The 19021-nt window shown below is 43.1% G+C and overlaps 1 protein-coding gene across 1 annotated transcript in view; it reads left to right on the top strand.

Annotated features, from left to right (window-relative positions):
- Positions 1-1616: 1616 nt before the first annotated feature.
- Positions 1617-19021, top strand: part of CEP85L (centrosomal protein 85 like) — a 173083-nt gene continuing 155678 nt past the window's right edge. The window contains exon 1 of the mRNA XM_036925048.2: positions 1617-2047. Within this exon, the coding sequence (XP_036780943.1) occupies positions 1975-2047 (73 nt within the window). The 5' untranslated portion in view covers positions 1617-1974. The remainder of the gene's footprint in view (positions 2048-19021) is intronic.

Here is a 19021-nt window from a genome sequence, read left to right on the forward strand (position 1 = left end):
AAAATTTTTTTTGGTATTTAATAAATGCTATACCTAATATGAGTATATGGTAACTACAAATCATGAAAAAAGACACTTTATATAGTTCTATAGCTTCTGATAATTTTTTTTGGAATTTTATTTTTAGATTTCTTTTTGAACCTAAACCTATTCAAATCAATTCAATTGTGGGAATCAAATGAGTTAATATTGGTAAAGTGTTTACTAGATCAGTGCATGTGTGTACCCTTTTTAGCTATGTAGACATGCAGTCTAGAAATGGAGCTCCCTTATACCTCACCAAGAAGAAGTAACATTCATTGATATATCCAGGTCAGTTATAAATGATGCTTTGTCATGTTAAATAAGCTAATACACATCCTCAGGAAGAGGAACCAATTACATCCTTCTTTCATTTTCTGTCACTTTCTATCCTAAGACACAGTTAACTCTTGGGTCAACTACTCATGCTTTGGGAGAAATACGTGGAACTCTACTGGAGGAAAGCTAAGTGTAAAACTGCAATCAGATAAATAACAAAACAGATGGGGTAAGTGGTAAACTATCTACCTAGATATAATTAATCTCAAAATTTTAATCAGTATTTTCCAATTACCGGGTGTTTAAATACAAATATGAGGCCTTTGGCTTTGTTAGCATACTTTCAAAACAGGAAAAAAGTGTTGTAGGACTCAAAACCCCGTGGAGGGAAGGGAGTTGCATCTCAGTTTTCCTCTTCTCTCGTCCAAGCCCAGAGTCTGCCTTCTACAGTGTTCAAAAGATATTGGTTACACGAGCTATTCCTATGTAAAATGTGAGAAGGATTGTGATATTGCCAATAAGAAGTAAGATCTAAAAAGAGGATGCTGCGGCGTTTTGCCCTTCCTCAGGATACCTGCTCCAGCCCTCTAGGCTCAGGTGGAGAGTGGGAACCGACCAGGTTTAGGGGGAACATGAAGGTGTAGGCTCTAAGGAAGTTACACTGCCCTTTCTTACTTAGGTGCCATTTTGACTCCTTTCTGGTTGCTTGTCTGAAACATTGGGGCTACTAAATTAAAATTAACGGCCCCTTCCTGAACACTCTGGTACTAACTGCCCTTGGGTCTTTTTTGGTCTTTGCTTTCTCTCTGCAGTGCACATCCGGCTGTCACATTTGGCTCCTGTCTCCTCCCCACCCTCCACCACTGAATTTGCTAGTTGAGGAAAACGACTTCTATCCCTCACAGTGATCTATAAACGATGTTTGTGGAATGCATGATGACTTTAACCCCAATCCCAAATGCCAAGTAACTCTCTCAACCCCACCCGGGTTACCCTTTTTTAATCTCAAGCAGTTGTGCTGCAAAGGCAAGTCTTCCACGTCTTTTTCAGGGGGGTTCCCCGGAGAGCGTGAGGGATTATCCAACTAAGAAGGGTAACGACAGACAGGGCCTCGGGCTAAATCACCGCCCTCCTCTCATCTCGCAGGGTGCGGGGATGAGGAAGGAGAGATGCCCCCGGCGGAGCGACGCGGCGTCAGGGAACGACCGCAACCAGCCCGCAGTCCCCGCCCCGCGGCGAGCGCACCTTATGTAAGCGCCCGCGGCCCCGCCCCCGGAAGGCCCCGCCCCGGCTCCGGCTCTGGCTCCGGCTCCGGCTCCGGCTCCGGCTCCGCGGGCGGAGGGGGCGGAGAGAAGCTGCAGCTGCAACTTCGCCTGGAACCTGTGAGCTGGGGCTCAGCCGGGCTCAGCCGGGGACCGAGCCGCCGTCACCGCGGAGCCGCCGCTCCCCCGGCCCCGGCCTCAGCCCAGCCGGCTCGGCCATGGCAGCTGCCGCTGCGGAGAATCTGGCCCCTGCGGTTCCTTACCGTCGTTGAAGAGCCGTTAACCGGTCCGCCCTCCTGCGGGCTCGCCGCGGCCCGGGCTCCGCACAAGTTTCCGGCGCCGAAGAAGCAGGAGGCAAAGGCGGGGAAGGACTGACGTGGGGAGTCGGGCGCCCCCGGCCCTCCCGCTCGCGATGTGGGGCCGCCTCCTAGCCCCGGAGGCCGGTAGCCGGGATAGCCCCGGCGGAGCCCGCAGCGTCCCAGCGGGTAAGTAACGGGACCGTCCTCCAGCCGGCGTGGGGGTGGCGGCCGACCGCGCGTCGTGGAACCCCGCCGCCGCCGCCTCCCCCTCGGGCCTGCCTGCCCCGTTCGCCGCCGCGCCCCCGCCCGCCCGGTGTCCTCCCGGCCGCCCCGTGGGCCCAGCGGGCTGACATCTAGCGGGCGGCGTCTCCGGCCCTTTCCGCCTTCACCGCATCGCACAGAACCCGAGCGGCTGGCGTCCCGGCCGTCGCTCGTCGGCCGCAGCCCCCGCGCCCCAACTTAAAGCTTGCCTGGGCTTCCTCTGGCTGGGCTTTGTTGTCCGTCCTCCGCCCTTTCCCTTGTGGGGTGTGTGGCCGACGTGGATAACGGGGCTCCGGGGGACCCGGGCTAGAAGGTCGCCGCCACAGTGCTGCGGCGGCGACTTGGGGCGCTCACGCCCGCGGCCGCTACTCCAGGGGCGCGATTGGGGATGGGAGGAGGCTGCGGGGGAGGCCGTCGCTGCAAGCGACCCCCGAGGGGACCTCGGCGTTTCACTGAGCCTGGTCGTCGCCCCTCAGCCCTCTCCGGGGTAAGGCGAGGACACGTCCTGTAGGAGCCCATCTGTCTTTAAGCAATGGGAGTGTTAATACGTTTATCTCTCCCTGGCCCCTTAAAGGAAAATTTGGAGTTTGCAGCGTTCAGTGTGTGAAAGGAGCCGTTTGTGTCAGACAGCCATTTCATGCCTGCATCGCTCAAAAGTTGTATAGGAGCCACTAAATTAGGATAAATCCACAAATTTGGGATAAAGAGTTAAGTCTTCGGTTGCCTGTGACAAGTTATCTGACGTTAACGATTCCTCCAGGCACTTTAATCTTTATTGTTGAACCCCTTTGAAAAGCTGAGAGTTATATGGATCTTTCATCCAGGAAAAAAAAGCCATATGTATGTACATAAAAAATTTCCTACAATTTTACTTGTTTCTAGGACTCCTTTGAAGTAATTGTTTCACAGAAAGTTTAAGGTCGACTTGTGTAACTGACATTTTTGTATACATTTTCAAAGCTACTTGCAAAACAAAAAAGCAGAAGCAGCATTTTGAAGGATTTCTTTACTGGTAGTATTTTCTGCTAGGTAAAAAAAGGCACAAACTCATTGCTATTAATATTTCAAATCAGTTCTATGACAGTTTAGGAATTTGTGACGTGGGTTTTTTTAGACATGTAATTTTCTTAGCTTTATTAAGGGGTATAATTGATGAATAGAAATTGTCTATATATTTAAGGTGTACACTTAATGTTTGATGTATGTATACATCGTGAAATGGTTTCCACAGTCAATCTTGTTAACATATCCATCACTTCACATAGTAACCATTTTTCTGTGTGTGGTGAACACTTAAGATTACTCTCAGTAAATTTCAAGTATACAATACAGTATTGTTATCTATAGCCACCATACTGTAAATTAGATATACGTAAATTTAAAAGTCTAGAGTTAGATTTGAAATTATTCTCTTAAATTTGGTTCTGCCACACTTTTAGAAATAATACAATTTAGTATAGGCATGAGTTTAGTAAAAACCAATATAAGTAGGGAATTATTTTATCTAAAATGTGTGCTATTTCTGTTAAGAAGAGGAGACAGCAGTTGAGAGGTTTTTGATTCTTACTGAGTATTTATAAATCCTGAAATCAAAGAAATGTCAGTGAATGAGAAGATACTTGATTATCCATAGAGGCTGGAAGGAGTGGTTTCAATTTATCTGTACATGTCAAATGCCATCTGTAATGTCTTTGTAACCTAACCTCTTAAAATTTATTTGTAATAATAATGTGTTTGGAGGTATTGTACCACACAAGCATTGCATCCATTTTTCCACTGTTTTCTGTAAGGTAGAAAACATCATAGCACTTAGAAGTTAAGTAACTGAGGGAGGACTTAGGTTATATTGCAGCCTCTTTTCTTCAGCAAAGAATGTAGAGGGCGAAAATACTTCATAAATACTAACCAAGTTTAAGGAATTTGGACAGTATATCTTTACAAAGCATCTATTTTATCTAGCTTTGTTAATGGTAAGCCATTGGTAAGTCAGGACATGCCTTTCCATTAAAAATTTTTTTCAACTATATGCTGAGAATGGATTATTTTTACAGTAATAGTCATGTAATTATTTGTTGTTTCTTTATTCTCTTCTTGATCAAATATTTAAAATTATTTTTTAGTTTAAAAAAGTTACACCTTAAATGAAAAGCTTAAGTGTGCTTTCTTTAGCAAATGAACAGATGGTGAAGGTGAAGTTAATGACCTCTGAGTTGATTCATGTAGAGATTTTTTTTTTCCTTTCTGAGAATTCAAAGAAAATTTGTATTTTTGAAGTACTGTCCAGTAAGTCTTTTGACTAACTTGAATGATTTGGAGCTCCAAAAATAAAGGGAACCAGTCTCCTGACTGAATTTATCAGCAATCATTTTGGTTCGGAGGACCAGTGTAAAGACAGGGATAAGTAATGTCTTGTATTTAAATGAGTTTATCTCAATATGAGGGTTAATGTTAGGTGTCCTACAACGGGGTTGTTTGTACAAATACGTAAGTAGACATAAAGGAAAACCAAAGTTAATGTAGAACCAGTGTTCTAAAAAATTTGAGGAAACTTTCTTTTTAAGGTAATGGCAGTAAAAACATAAATAGGAATAACAACAAGTATGGTTTGGAAAATACTGAACTTTTAAGTTTTGCTTTAGAATTTAATTTTATTTTGGCTTTACCCACAGTTTTTTGGCTTTAGAGACTGTGTTATAAAGAAAATAAGATGAATATTTTTACATTTACAACAGATGAAACAAAAGTGTCGTTCCCCTTCCCCCTCCCCCTTCTATTGGCTATTTTGGGTAAATAGAAGAAGTCGTACATCTTTTGTGCGTTTGGCTGAGTGTGTTTGAGAATACCCTATTATTCAAAAGGTATAATAGTTTCAAAGTTGGATAAGGATGGAAATATTTCCCTTAGATTTCAAAAAATCTAGCATAGAGTGATATTTTGAATACTTGTACGTATTCTGAATTTGTTTTTATAAATCATACCTTAAAAATATTAACATATTCAACCCTTAAAGTATTTGGAAGTAGGATATGACAGTTTTCAAGTGTGCTAAAAATAAAATGTTATAGAAAACACTAATGTGATCTGAAGAAATGTCACTTGTTTAGTGCTTTGAGCTTTAAATCTGTCTCTTCCTAGTTGATGCAGTGCCATGAGGTGTTTAGTGATGTCATAATGGTAGTGGTAGTAACTGGTGTGATTGCATTAGATACTAAGGTTTTTTGTTGTGTTTCTTAATTAGATAGACCTGTAAGTACTATGGTACCAATGAAATGTAACTCTTCTGCTTAAACTCAATTGGTCATGTTCTTTTATAATAGGCATTGGGGGGTTAGGGGTGAATCTTAGCTTAGTGATGAATTTTGTGAAGTGAACTTCATTAGTACTTGGAATTTGATCACTTGTTGGCTTGAATGAAGCTGGTAAATTAATCCAAGGCCAGGAAATAAATGGTGAGTTTACGACTTCTACTACCATGTTGTGACTATTCCTGTATGTTTAGAACAGAAAGGTGTTACAGAATCATGATTTTTCTGACTGGATGAAGTGTCTGTATGTGTACTCTGAGAAAATGATGAAGACATGAACACTCCTAGATAGTTATTTTACCAAGTGATAGCTTAATTCCCTCAAACAGTGCATTAAGAAATGAAGAATGTGATCATTTAAATAACTTTTAAAGCTACAGTGTGATGCTAATTAGTATACTTTAAGGCTAGTCTTACTTTATACCGGCAAAATAATATTTTAAAAAGTGGAATTATATAAGGTCATTCATTTTAGGAATGGAATCATCAACATAAAAAGAACATCAAATTACTTAATTACTATTTTATTTCTACTTTCTAATTTTTTAATTACAAAGATCCATTGTTATCGAGGCATAGTGCTTGGTGCTTATAAGAAGTTGGTAAATGTGAGTCATTCTTTCAATAACTATTGTGTGACAGGTATTGTACTTGCTCTAGAGATACATCATTGAAGAAGATAAGATCCCAACTCTAAGGGAGTTTACATTCTAGTGGGGAGGAAACAGTCTGTAAGTAAACCAACAACAAGATAATTCAGCTAGCTTAAGTAGTACTATGAAGGAAAGGAAACTGGGTGAGAGGGCAGAGGATGGGTAGAGCTACTTTGGACAGGCCGGTCAGGAAAGGCCTCTGGGCAGGTAACATTGCTCTGGAGACCTGAATGATGAGGAGTCAGACATGAGAGGAGAAGTCATCAGGTGGAGGGTATAGAAACAGCCCCAAGGTAGAAATGAGTTTGGGGAGTTGGAGGAATATCAAAAGCCAGTGAGTCTGGAGCATATGAGCAAGGATGTGAAGTGAGGGAGACCTGATAATGGAAGACATTTGTAAGAAGTTCAGAGTTTATTCTGTGTGAGGGGAAGTTAGTTATGAAAGGGTAGGGGAGAATTGACTATTCATTCTTTTGTCTTTGAGTGCCTAGTTATGAGGCAGACATTGTTCTAAGTACTGGGAAAACAAAGTAGACATTCCCTATCCTTGATGTTTACATATAACTCCTCGCTGTTTTGTGGGGGAAGAAATTGTGGGGAGATGCAGGAAAGAATAGCAGTAGGGGAGCTGGTTACTTGATCTTTGGGGTAATTAGGTGAGAGATGATGGCTTGGATTAGAATGGTGAGACTGGATTTGGAGAGAAGAGAATGGTTTTGGAATATGCTTGATGAATAAAGCTGACAGGATTGAGTCATGGTTTGGAGGTGGCAAATGAGGGAAAGAGCAATTTAAGATGATTCTTAGTTTTGGCTTCAGTAATTATAATGTGGTGGTGCCATTTCCTAAGCTGGGAAAGAGTGTGAGGGAGGTAAGTGCAATGAAGAGTTCTATTTTGGCTATGTGAAGTTTGAGATGCTTCTTAGAGGTTTGGGTGAGATGTTCAGTAGGAAGTTGGATATGCAAGTCTGGAGCTCAGTTGGGGAGATATGGGGGAGGTGGAGGTGGGATTTGTAGAGTTACCTGTATTTAAGTGGTGCTTAAAGGTGATCACATGGAGAAAGTATGGAGAAGACAGTGGAGACTATAGATGAAACAGAAGATCAAACTTGGGGACATTGAATGTTTTCTGGTCGGGTTATAGGAAGAGAGGAGTTGTCCAAAGAGATGGAGAAGGAGCAGCCAGTAAAATAGTAGCCAAACCAGGAGAGTGTGGTGTTTCAGAAGAGAGGAGACTGAAGGAAGGAAGGCGTGATCACCAAAGTCTCATGCTTCTAAGAGGCCACTTACAGTGAGACAGAAGAGAATGGATCAATGCCCTGATCAGTTTAGTGAGACTTAGACATTTTAAATTGGCAGGGACTGGAGATTCTAGAATCCAGTCAACTCGCTTTATTGCATACAGATTAGTTCATAGTGCTTCATAAATGTTTGAATTGCTTTCCCAGTACCGCTTCTCAAGATGGAGTGACCAGCTGTCTGGGTTTGCCTGGGACATTCAGTTTTAAGACTAGGGGAAGTGTCTCCTGGGATTCGTTACATTAAACAGTGCCTGATTTTGACTAGAGGACTCTGCCGAGGGCAGCTGAACTGGTTTAAGTGTTCTTTCTCATCAGAATAGAAGATTTTCTCAATCAGGGACCAGATTTTTGTATTTAGTTTTATTTCATCCTTTGGCCTTAGTAAGAATCTGCCTCAGAATTATAATTCTATGTCTACTTTTGCTTCTTTGCTCCTGTGATAAAATGTTTTAAGATTTCATTAGGTGGTACTAAATTAAGTGATTGAAAATTTTTAAAATAAAAGATAGTGAATTTAAGATCAGAAACTTTGTTTTATGCTCTCTTTACATATATGCTTAGTAAATAAACCTGGGTGTTTTATTGATGCTACTTTGCCATACTGAAATTCAGAGTTCTGAAATGAGCTATAGTTTTTAGTTATCTTTCTAGAAGAGAATGGGATGAAAGGTTGGGACTACATTTCATGTGAAGTTTAAAGTTTTCTATGAGGTGGTATGAATAAAATGAAGGTTCCTGTGGCCAGGATTCTCACCTGGCCCTGGTTGGCTAGCTCAATGCACATGTGTGGGCAATACGTTGTTATTGACTCTATGTAAAGAGCCCTGCCCAGTGCTCTGGGCGACACAGTGGCAAGGCTGTAGGAGAGCAGTGCAGAGGCTGGAGTGGTGGCAGCGCCAAGGACAGAGGCCCAGAGGACAGCTGTCTTGTGCCAATAGTTTCAGCCCTGGGTAAGTTCACTATAGATTCAATGTGACCAAAGAAATGACAGTAGAATGTTCTTGGGGTGAAAGGGTTATACCCAACTTTATTTCCACAGTAGCAGGTTAATTCACTTAAGATCCATCCACTCAGAGTGAGTCTGTACGCATGTCTTGCCAATAGATTTCAGCCCTGGGCAAGTTCACTATTGATTCAATGTGACCAAAGAAATTGACAACAAAACATTTTTTGGGGTGAAAGGGTTTATTACCTGGCTTGTTCTCCCGGTAGTAGGTTGAGCACTAGCCTCTCTGCCTCTGCTCAGAGTACTGGGCCGAACTCTCTATATAGTGCAATAATAGCTTATTGCCTAAAGCAACAGGCCTGTTACATCATCAGGTGGTTTAAGTTCAGTGAGGATCCTGGCCACACTCCACCCCTCCAGGATTCTCGCCTTACAATCTACATGCTTCCAGTCTTCCGCAATGGTCCCTGTGTGAGAAAGCTGGAGCACTGTAACCAGATTCCACAATAGCAACAGAGGATAACAACAACTTAGAGATAATAAAAATTAAGAAACAGCAAGATTTTGATACAGGTAACAAAAATTATAATAACCCTTAAGCCAGAGGAGGTTCCTAATAACAAAAATTATAATAATCCTCAAGCCAGAGGAAGTTCCCAATCCACAAAGACTTTAGGGGTGATAAGACACATGTTTTAATGACACCAACATAGGCAAATCTTGTCCATGCAAGAGAGTGGTCCTGTGATAGTACTGTAGCTGGAAGGGGGTCCCTTCCAGGTCTGGATACCATACTTTTACTCCTTTCCCTGTGGGGGTTACTGAAGGGTGTATATATAGTGCTACTGGAGGTGCATGAACTGGCCATAATGATAAAACAAAACTCCCTGGTAAGATGCTCCTACCTTCTGGCCATTCAGGATATACTACTGTGATCTTTGGGAGCCACTCTGCTGTTATTCCAGGAATACACAGGAGGCCAGCTTCCAGGTCTTGTCTCCAAGGTGCCAGAAGAGCCAGCCATTGTTGGTCCATGTGTCGAAAGGTCCAAGGCCACGTCCACTCAATGGAGTCTCTGGGGTTCAGTGCAGTTGGTGCTGGCAGCAAGAGGTTCTTCTGGTAGTCAAACCTCAGCTTCAGTGATTCTTCCTTGGTTTGTACTTGCAGTTGTATAGGGGAGGCAGCTATATGTGTTAACATGTCTACGGGGCTCAGGGCTCCCTTTCGAGGTCTCTCATTAAAATGCCGTAGCATAGTCCATAAGCAGACTGACCATCCCCCCACAGACTATTGGTATCTGACTTTAGTCCAGATTTTAACAAGCCATGTGCCTCTCTATAATGCCTGCTGTGGTAGGATTGTATGGCACATGAAACTTCCATTTGATTCCCAGCTGTTGCACCCATTCTTGCAGTGTATGTCCTGGGTGCCCTGATCACTCTCAATTACCTGTGGTCGGCCATAGGCAGCAAAGAGATGCTCCAGGCCTCTTTTGGTCATCTGCTGCTCTGCACAACGGGTAGGAAAAGCAACCAGAAGTCCAGTAGCTGTGTCCACACAAGTCATCACATACCGATGTCCTTCTGACACAGGTAGAGGCCCAATATAGTCTATCTGCCACCTGACAAGGGGTATAGGCCCCTTAGCTATTGTTCCATGTTGCTGTGGAACTCGGTGTAAGTCCCTTTTGGAGCACACAGCACACTCCTGCCGGGCTCTACTAACTTCTTCAAAGGTCAAAGGCAAGCCCCACCAATGGGCTACAGCCCACATTGTCTTTTACCCCACATGCAACAAACGCTGATGTAACCGTTGGGCTACATCAGAGGCAGGCTTTCCTTCTAACCAATGTATCTGGGCCAGTTTATCTGCTTCATCATTTCCTGGGGATGCCAGTGACAAATGACCTGTCAAATGGTATACTGTAATTATTTTAGTCTGAACATGGGCCCATAAGTCTTGCCACAATTCTTGCCCCTAAAGAGATCAGTGACCAACCAACCAGTTGGCATGGTACCAGGTTGGTAGCCACAGGGTCAAGCCCCAATAGACAGCCCAGCTGTCAGTGCAGACATTTATAGGGGAGGGCTCCTGGCTCATCACAAGTCACATGGCCCACAACTCTGCCCATTGGCTGCTCTTCCCCTCACCATCTTCCATCCATATTGTCTCAGTCTTGGAATGGAAAGCTATGGCCCTCCATTCTGGGGGCTGCCCATAGCTGGAGCTATCTGTGTACCATGCATTGTCAGATATAGGGGCTCTTCCTTCCTGATAGGGACTCTATGCTAGTAATGGTTCAAAAGCAAGTTCTTCCTGCTTTTCACTTGTGTATGTCACTGGCCCCAATAAGCATTAGAGTTCTTCACTCAAGGGGCTATGCTTAATAGCATGCTAGAGAGGGCACTATGCTGCTATAGGTAAGCACCCCACTTGGCCAGTGTGGGCGTTTGTGCCATATCACTCCTTGGCTTTTGGATCCAGTCTTGTACCCACCCCAAGATGGGATAGGTGGTTATTACCTTTATTGGGACCATCCCAGTGATGGGTTCTGTAGCCAGCAAGGTGTGATACTCAGCAGCCAGTTGTTTTTCTATCAAAGTGTATTGTACCTCTGCCCCTTTCCAGAGCTGTGACCAGAATCCAATAGGTTGGCGAGTTTGTTCAAGCTGCTGCCAGAGACCCCAAGCCATAACCATCTTCAGTGACATGAACATCCAGCTCACAGGGCCTTGATAGGTCTATCACACTCAAGGCCTGCATGGCCTTGACTGCCCGTTTTGCTGTAGTAAAGGCAGATGCGCATATCTCATCCCAGTCCCACGTGATGCCCTTTCGTACCAACCAGTATAAGGGCTTCAGAATTTGTGCCAAGTGTGGGATAAACACTCTCCAGTAGCCTAGAAGACCCCAAAACTCATGTAGCAATGCTACAGTTGTAGGGGTAGGAAAGACCTGGATTTAATCTATAACTGCTTATGGAATAACTTTGGTCTTACCCGACCAGATGACCCCCAAGAATTTGACAGACAAACCAGGTCCCTGAACCTTGGTGCTGTTCACAGCCCATCCTTTCTCCTGTAAATGTTGCAGCAGTCTAGGTGCTGCACATCAGTATAATGGTACAGCTGCACCGGTGGCAGTTTCTCCCATGTAGCCAAGTCCTGGGTTATAAGCCCATGACAGATGGTGGGGCTGTGGAGGTATCCCTCTGGGAGGATGGTGAAAGTCCATTGCCATCCTTCCCACGTGAAGGCAAACTGTTCCTGACTTTCCTGCTCAAAGTCAATGGAAAAGAAGGCATTAGCAAGATCTACCACATAATGGTATGTTCCTAGTTCATGGCTAAGGGTATCCATCAGGTCTGCAATAGAGGGGACAGCAGCATGCATAGGGGGTATGTCTTTATTCAGTTCTCTGTAATTCACAGTCATACGCCAGGAGCCATCTGGCTTTTTTACTGGCCACACTGGGGAATTGAAAGGACTATGGGTGTGCTTTATAATACCCACCTTTTCCAGCTCCTGGAGGGTTTCTCCAATCTCTTTATGCCCTCCAGGCAGTTTCTATAGTTTGGTACTTAGTCACCTGCCAAGGCACAGGCAAAGCTATGGGCCGGTGCCTAGCATGTCCCCTCAGAACTGCCTTCACCACACATACTCTCAGTCTGAACTCACCTGCAGTGGTCTGCAACCATAGACCATACAGGATATCAATCCCAAAAATATATTCAGGAATAGGAGATATATACACAGTATACTCTTTTGGGGGTAGATGCCCTATTCTCAAAGGGATTTGGGCTTGTTTCACTCTGACAGCCTTACACCCGTATCCATCTATGACAGCGGGGGGTTCTGGGGAACAGTTCAGGGTTACCATGAATCAGTGAACATTCAGCTCCTATACCCACCATGTTTCCTGGGAACCAATGGATAGCTATTTCAACATGTGGTGTCCGGTCCCCCCTGGTCTCTCAGGGCTGATACCTCAGCCTTCCCTTCAGTCAAACCATGTTCCCCAGTGATATTCCTGTGTGGGCTCCAGTGAGGTTGGCTCATTCTCCAGCAGTAAGTCTTGCAAACACACAGGCTGGACTTCTGGCTCTGTCTCTGACCTCTACCTCTTTGGTCTTAATGGCTGGAACTGCTGCTCTGGTTTTGTTGCCATAGCTCTAGTAAGATCCTATTTGACTTCACATCTAATTTCCTTCCATCTACTCCTGCCAATATTAAATCAAATCTGGATCCTCATAACCTTCATGGGGTCTTTTACATTCTTTTTGTGAGTGGCAGACTTTCTTTCTTTCCGTGTTCTCATTGCTTCAGCTACTCCTAAGTCTGCTGCTGTACGTGCCATCTTGCTTATGGGATGCCCTAAATGAGGGGAAAGAATGGCCACTAAAGACCCAAAGAGGGATGTGGGAGCCGTTTGAAGCACAATATTTCTCATCCCAGTTGTGAAAATCTCTTCATCTGGGCCATAATTGTCTGGACTATAGATGGCATTTCTTATGCCTAGCTCTCGTAACACCTGTTGGAGCTCAGCACATGTCTGCCATCTAACAGGAGTGGCTGGTAGATCACCCTGATTGGGCCACACAGCACGAAGTGCAGCCATAAGCCAATCAAGGAGGGAGTGACTCCCTGGGGTCTGATGTGCATTTTATAATCGCTGCCTCAAGGTGGGCTGCACTGTCAAGGAAGCCAGCTTTCCTATCTCTGATCCCAGCAGAACAATTCCATCCACCCCTAAGTCCCACAGGTGCGGAAGCCAAGCTGATATTGACTCTGAGGGCTTCTGCCTAAACCGGGAGCCCAAATCTACCAGCTCAGCCTGAGGATAGGGGCGGAGCATAGAGTGCTCCTCGACCTGGGAAGGGGGCTGCTCCTCTCCTTGGGGAACTTTCAACTGCTGAGACTTTATTTTCTTTACAACCACTGGGTGTGCCTTCAATACAGGAGGCACCGGTGCCTCTGGCATCACCTCTTCGTTCTTCTCCAGCTCCTCCATTTCTGGGACTGATGGCACCTTTCTCTCCCCTCCCCCGAGTGCCTCCTCTGCTGCATCCTTTACCTTTTTTACCGTGCCTCATAGCAATGCTGGCTCAGTCTTCAGCAGCTCTGTTACCTTCACCTCAATGCTTTGCAACTGGCATTCTCTGCCACCTCTGCCTGTGCTTCCCTCAGGAGGTCGTCTTTTTCTTTCATGGCCTTTTCCTTCTTCAGAGCACCTGGCAGCACTGCTGTATCATTCCTTAAGGAATCTTTTACCTCTCACTTGGCACCTTCCTGCCGGCATTCTCATGATGCCTGCTCTCGCATCAGTGCCATTTCCTTCTTCAGGGAATCTGCAGAAGTTTGCAGCTTGCGTTCTTGTGCCACCATTTCTTAGGTCTTTTTCAGGAGCATGTCCTTCTCTTCTGTAGACTTTTTAAATACTGTGAGAAGCAGCCAACCCACAGTCTCTGCTGCCTCACGGGCACTCTGTCTCTCAAAAGATCTACTTACTATACCAAGGGCTATCTGTACTGCCTCAGGTATCACCTCCTCTTGCCTCCAGTCCTGGGGTGGGGCCCAGTCCTCTAGGAGGAAAGTCACCTCAGACCACATACCACTGGGGGAGGATCCACTGTCTCCCCATTCACAGGGGCAGCCCACTGAAGCACCCCTCCCATAAGGGCAGCCTTTCTTTTTCCTTGGTTAACAGTGAACCCTGCTGACTTCGCCAATTGTCTTGCCAATGCGTTTCAGCCCCAGGCAAGTTTGTTATGGATTCAATGTGACCAAAGAAACTGACAGCAAAATGTTCTTTGAGGTGAAAGGATTTATTACCTGGCTTGTTCTCCTGGTGGTAGGTTGAGCACTAGCCTCTCTGCCTCCATCCACAGCACTGGGCCAAGCTCTCTATATAGTGCAATAATAGCTTATTGCCTAACGGTGTGGAAGTGGTAGCCTAGCAACAGGCCAGTTACATCATCAGGTGGTCTAAGTTCAGTGAGGATCCTGGTGATAGGAACCCCATGTTCCCCACAACACAGGAAGCCGGTCTTTGCCTCTGGGCCTCTCTGTCCTCACAGCTGTCTTCTGGGTCTCTCAGTCTGCACAGCTGTCCTCTGGGCATTTGTCCTCGGCACTGCCTCCACTCCAGCCTCTGCTCTGCTGTCCTGCAGCCTTGCAGCCATGCCACCATGTCATCCAGAGCACTGGGCAGAGCTCTTTATGTATAGTCAATAACTACGTATTGCCCACACCTGTGTAGTGAGCTAGCCGACCAGGTGAGAATTCTGGCCAGAGGAACTTTCACTTTATCCACAACGGCTGTCCGGGCTGAGAGGTCCAGAGGCAGAGACCAGCTCGCTGCATGCAGACTCTCTTTGAGTGAGTGGGATTTTAATGATTGACCTGTCACCGTGGAAATAAAGTTGAGCATAACCCTTTCACCCCAAGAATATTTTATTGTCCTTTCTTTGGTCATATTGAATCCATAGTGAACTTGCCTGGGGCTAAAACCCACTGGCAAGTCAGGGGGTTACATTGCTCTTCTAGAGGCAGAGACAGTGCTTTCTCTCTGTTTTTTTTTCCACTGCTATTTATTTATTTATTAATTTATTAAGGTATTATTGATATAGACTCTTATGAAGGTTTCACATGAAAAACAATGTGGTTACTACATTTACCCATATTATTGAGTCCCCCACCCATACCCCATTGCAGTCACTGTCCATCAGTGTAGTAAGATACCACAGAATCACTATTTGCCTTATATGTGCTACGGTGTCTTCCCCATGATCCCCTTCACACCATGTGTGCCAATCATAATACTCCTCAATCCCTTCTCCCTCCCTCTCCACCCGCCCTCCCTCACTTCTCTCCTTTGGTAACTGCTAGCCCCTTCTTGGAGTCTCTGAGTCTACTGCTGTCTTGTTCCTTCAGTTTTGCTTCATTGTTACACTCTACAAATGAGGGAAATGGTTTGGTACTTGTCTTTCCTGCCTGACTTATTTCACTGAGCATAATATCCTCCAGCTCAGTCCACATTGCTGCAAATGGTAGGATTTGTTTATTTCTTATGCCTGAATAGTATTCCACTGTGTATATGTACCACATCTTTATCAATTCATCTACTGAAGGACATTTAGGTTGCTTCCATATCTTGACTATTTTAAATAGTCCTGCAGTAAACAGGGGTGCATATGTCTTTTTGAATCTCAGAACATGTATTCTTTGGGTAAATTCCTAGGAGTGAGATTCCTGGTCAAATGGTATTTCTATTTTTAGTTTTTTGAGGAACCTCTATATTACTTTCCACAATGGTTGGACTAATTTGCATTCCCACCAGCAGTGTAGGAGGGTTCCCCTTTCTCCGCATCCTTGCCAGCATTTGTTGTTCCTAGTCTTTTGTATGTTGGCCATCCTAGCTGGTGTAGGTGATATCTCATTGTGGTTTTTATTTGCATTTTCCTGGTAATTAGTGATGTGGAACATCTTTTCATGTGCCTGTTGGCCATCTGAATTTCTTCTTTGGAGAATTGTCTGTTCATATCCTCTGCCCATTTTTTAATCGAGTTATTTGCTTTTTGGGTGTTGAGGCGTGTGAGTTCTTTATATATTTTGGATGTTAACCCCTTGTCAAATATGTCATTTACAGATATATTCTTCCATACTGTAGAATGCCTTTTTGTTCTGTTGATGGTGTCCTTTGCTGTACAGAAGCTTTTTAATTTGATGTAGTCCCATTTGTTCAGTTTTGCTTTTGTTTCCCTTGCTCGAGGAGATGCATTTAGGAAAAAGTTGCTCATGTTTATATTCAGGAGTTTTTGCCTATGTTGTCTTCTAAGTGTTACATGGTTTCATAACTTACTTTCAGGTCTTTGATCCATTTCTAGTTTACGTTTGTGTATAGGGTTAGACAATCATCCAGTTTCATACTCTTGCATGTAGCTGTCCAGTTTTGCTAACACCAGTTGTTGAAGAGGCTGTTATTTCCCCGTTGTATATCCATGGCTTCTTTATCATATATTAATTGACCGTATATGCTTGGGTTTATATCTGGGCTCTCTAGTCTGTTCCATTGGTCTATGGTTCTGTTCTTGTGCCAGTACCAAATTGTCTTGATTACTGTGGCTTTGTAGTAGAGCTTCAAGTCAGGGAGCATAATCCGCTCCACTTCATTCTTCCTTCTCAGGATTTTGTGGTTCCATATAAATTTTAGAATGATTTTTCAGGTCTTTTGTGGTTCCATATAAATTTTAGAATGATTTGCTCCAGCTCATTGAAGAATGCTGTTGGTATTTTGATGGGGATTGCATTGAACCTCTAGATTGCTTTAGACAGGATGGCCAACCTAACAATTTTAATTCTTCCTATCGATGAGCATCAGATGTGTTTCCATTTATTGGTATCTTCCTTAATTCTCTCCTGAGTGTCTTGTAGTTTTCAGAGTATAGGTCTTTCACCTCTTTGGTTAGATTTATTCCTAGGTATTTTATTCTTTTTGATGCAATTGTGAATGGAATTGTTTTCCTGATTTCTCTTTCTGCTAGTTCGTTAGTGTATAAGAATGCCACCGATTTATGTGCATTAATTTTGTATCCTGCAACTTTGCTGAATTCAGATATTAGATCTAGTAGTTTTAGAGTGGATTCTTTAGTTTTTTTAATGTACGGTATCATCTCATCTTCGAACAGTGACAGTTTAACAACTTCTTTACCAATCTGGATGCCTTTTATTTCTTTGTGTTGTCTGATTGCCGTGGCAAGGACCTCCAGACCTATGTTAAATAAAAGCAGAGAGAGTGGGCATCCCTGTCTTGTTCCCAGTCTTAAAGGAAAGGCTTTCATCTTCTCACTGTTCAGTATGATGTTGGCTGTGGGTTTCTCATATATGGCCTTTATTATGTTGAGGTACTTGCCCTCTATACTCATTTTTTTTGGGTTTTTATCATGAATGGATGTTGAATTTTGTCAGATGCTTATTCAGCATCTATGGAGATGATCATGTGGTTTTTTTCCTTCTGTTAGTTGATGTGGTGGATGATGTTGATGGATTTTTCTAATACTGTACCATCCTTGCATCCCTGGAATGTATCCTACTTGATCATGATGGATGATATTTTTTATGTACTTTTAAATTCTGTTTGCTAATATTTTGTTGAGTGTTTTTGCATCTGTGTTCATCATGGATATTAGTCTAGTTTTATTTTTCTTTGTTGTCTTTGCCTGGTTTTGGTATTAGAGTGATGCTGGCCTCATAGAATGAGTTTGCAAGTATTCCCTCCTCTTCTAAAATTTTTGGAAAACTTGAAGGAGGATGGTTATTAGGTCTTTGTTACATGTTTGGTAAAATTCAGTGGTGAAGCCATGTGGTCCAGGTATTTTGTTCTTAGTTAGTTTTTAAATTACCAATTCAATTTTGTTGCTAGTAATTGGACTTTTCAGATTTTCTGTTTCTTTGTGCATCAGCCTTGGAAGGTTGTATTTTTCTAGAAAGTTGTCCATTTCTTCTAGGTTATCCTGTTTGTTAGCATATAATTTTTCATAGTTTTCTCTAATAAATGTTTGTATTTCTGTGGTGTCCATTCTAATTTTTTCCTTTCTCATTTCTGATTATTTTTATGTATGTAGACTCTCTTTTTTTCTTGTTAAGTTTGGCTAGGGGCTTATCTATTTTGTTTATTGTCTTGAAGAACCAGGTCTTGCTTTCGCTGATTCTTTCTATTGTTTTATTCTTCTTGATTTCATTCATTTCTGTTCTAATGTTTATTATGTCCCTCCTACTGACTTTGGGCCTCATTTGTTCTTCTTTTTCTAGTTTCATTAATTCTGAGTTTGGACTGTTCATATGGGATTGTTCTTCTTTCCTGGGGTAGGCCTGTATTGCAATATACTTTCCTCTTAGTACAGCATTCGCTGCATCCCACAGATTTTGTGGTGTTGAATTATTGTTGTCTTTTGTCTCCACATATTGCTTGATCTCTGTTTTTGTTTAGTCATTGATCCATTGGTTATTTAGGAGCATGTTGTGAAGCCTCCATGTGTTTGTGGGCTTTTTCATTTTCTTTGCATAATTTATTTCTAGTTTCATACCTTTTTGGTCTGAGAAGCTGGTTGGTACAATTTCAATCTTTTTCAATTTACTGAGGCTCTTTTTGTGTCCTAGTATATGATCTATTCTTGAAAATATTCCATGTGGACTTGAGAAGAATGTGTATTCTGCTGGTTTTGAGTGGAAAGTTCTGTAGACATCTGTTAGGTCCATCTTTTCTAATGTGTTATTCAATGCCTCTGTCTCCTTAACTTATTTTCTGTGTGGTAGATCTGTCCTTTGGAGTGAGTAGAGTGTTGAAGTATCCTAGAATATGCATTGCGTTTTATTTCCCCTTTTAATTCTATTAGTATTTGTTTCACATATGTAGGTGCTCCTGTGTTGGGTGCATATATATTTTAAATAGTTAAAGCCTCTTGTTAGATTGACCCCTTTGTCATTATGTAATGTCCTTCTTTGTCTCTTGTTATTTTCTTTGTTTCAAAGTCTATTTTGTCTAATACAAGTACTGCAACACCTGCTTTTCTGTCCCTATTAATTGCATAAAGTATCTTTTTCTATCCCTTAACTTTTAGTCTGTGTATATATTTGGGTTTGAAGTGAGTTTCTTGTAGGCAGCATATAGATGGATATTGTTTTTTTATCCATTCA

This window comes from Manis pentadactyla, chromosome 12, assembly GCF_030020395.1.
Source record: "Manis pentadactyla isolate mManPen7 chromosome 12, mManPen7.hap1, whole genome shotgun sequence".
Classification (NCBI taxonomy): domain Eukaryota; kingdom Metazoa; phylum Chordata; class Mammalia; order Pholidota; family Manidae; genus Manis; species Manis pentadactyla.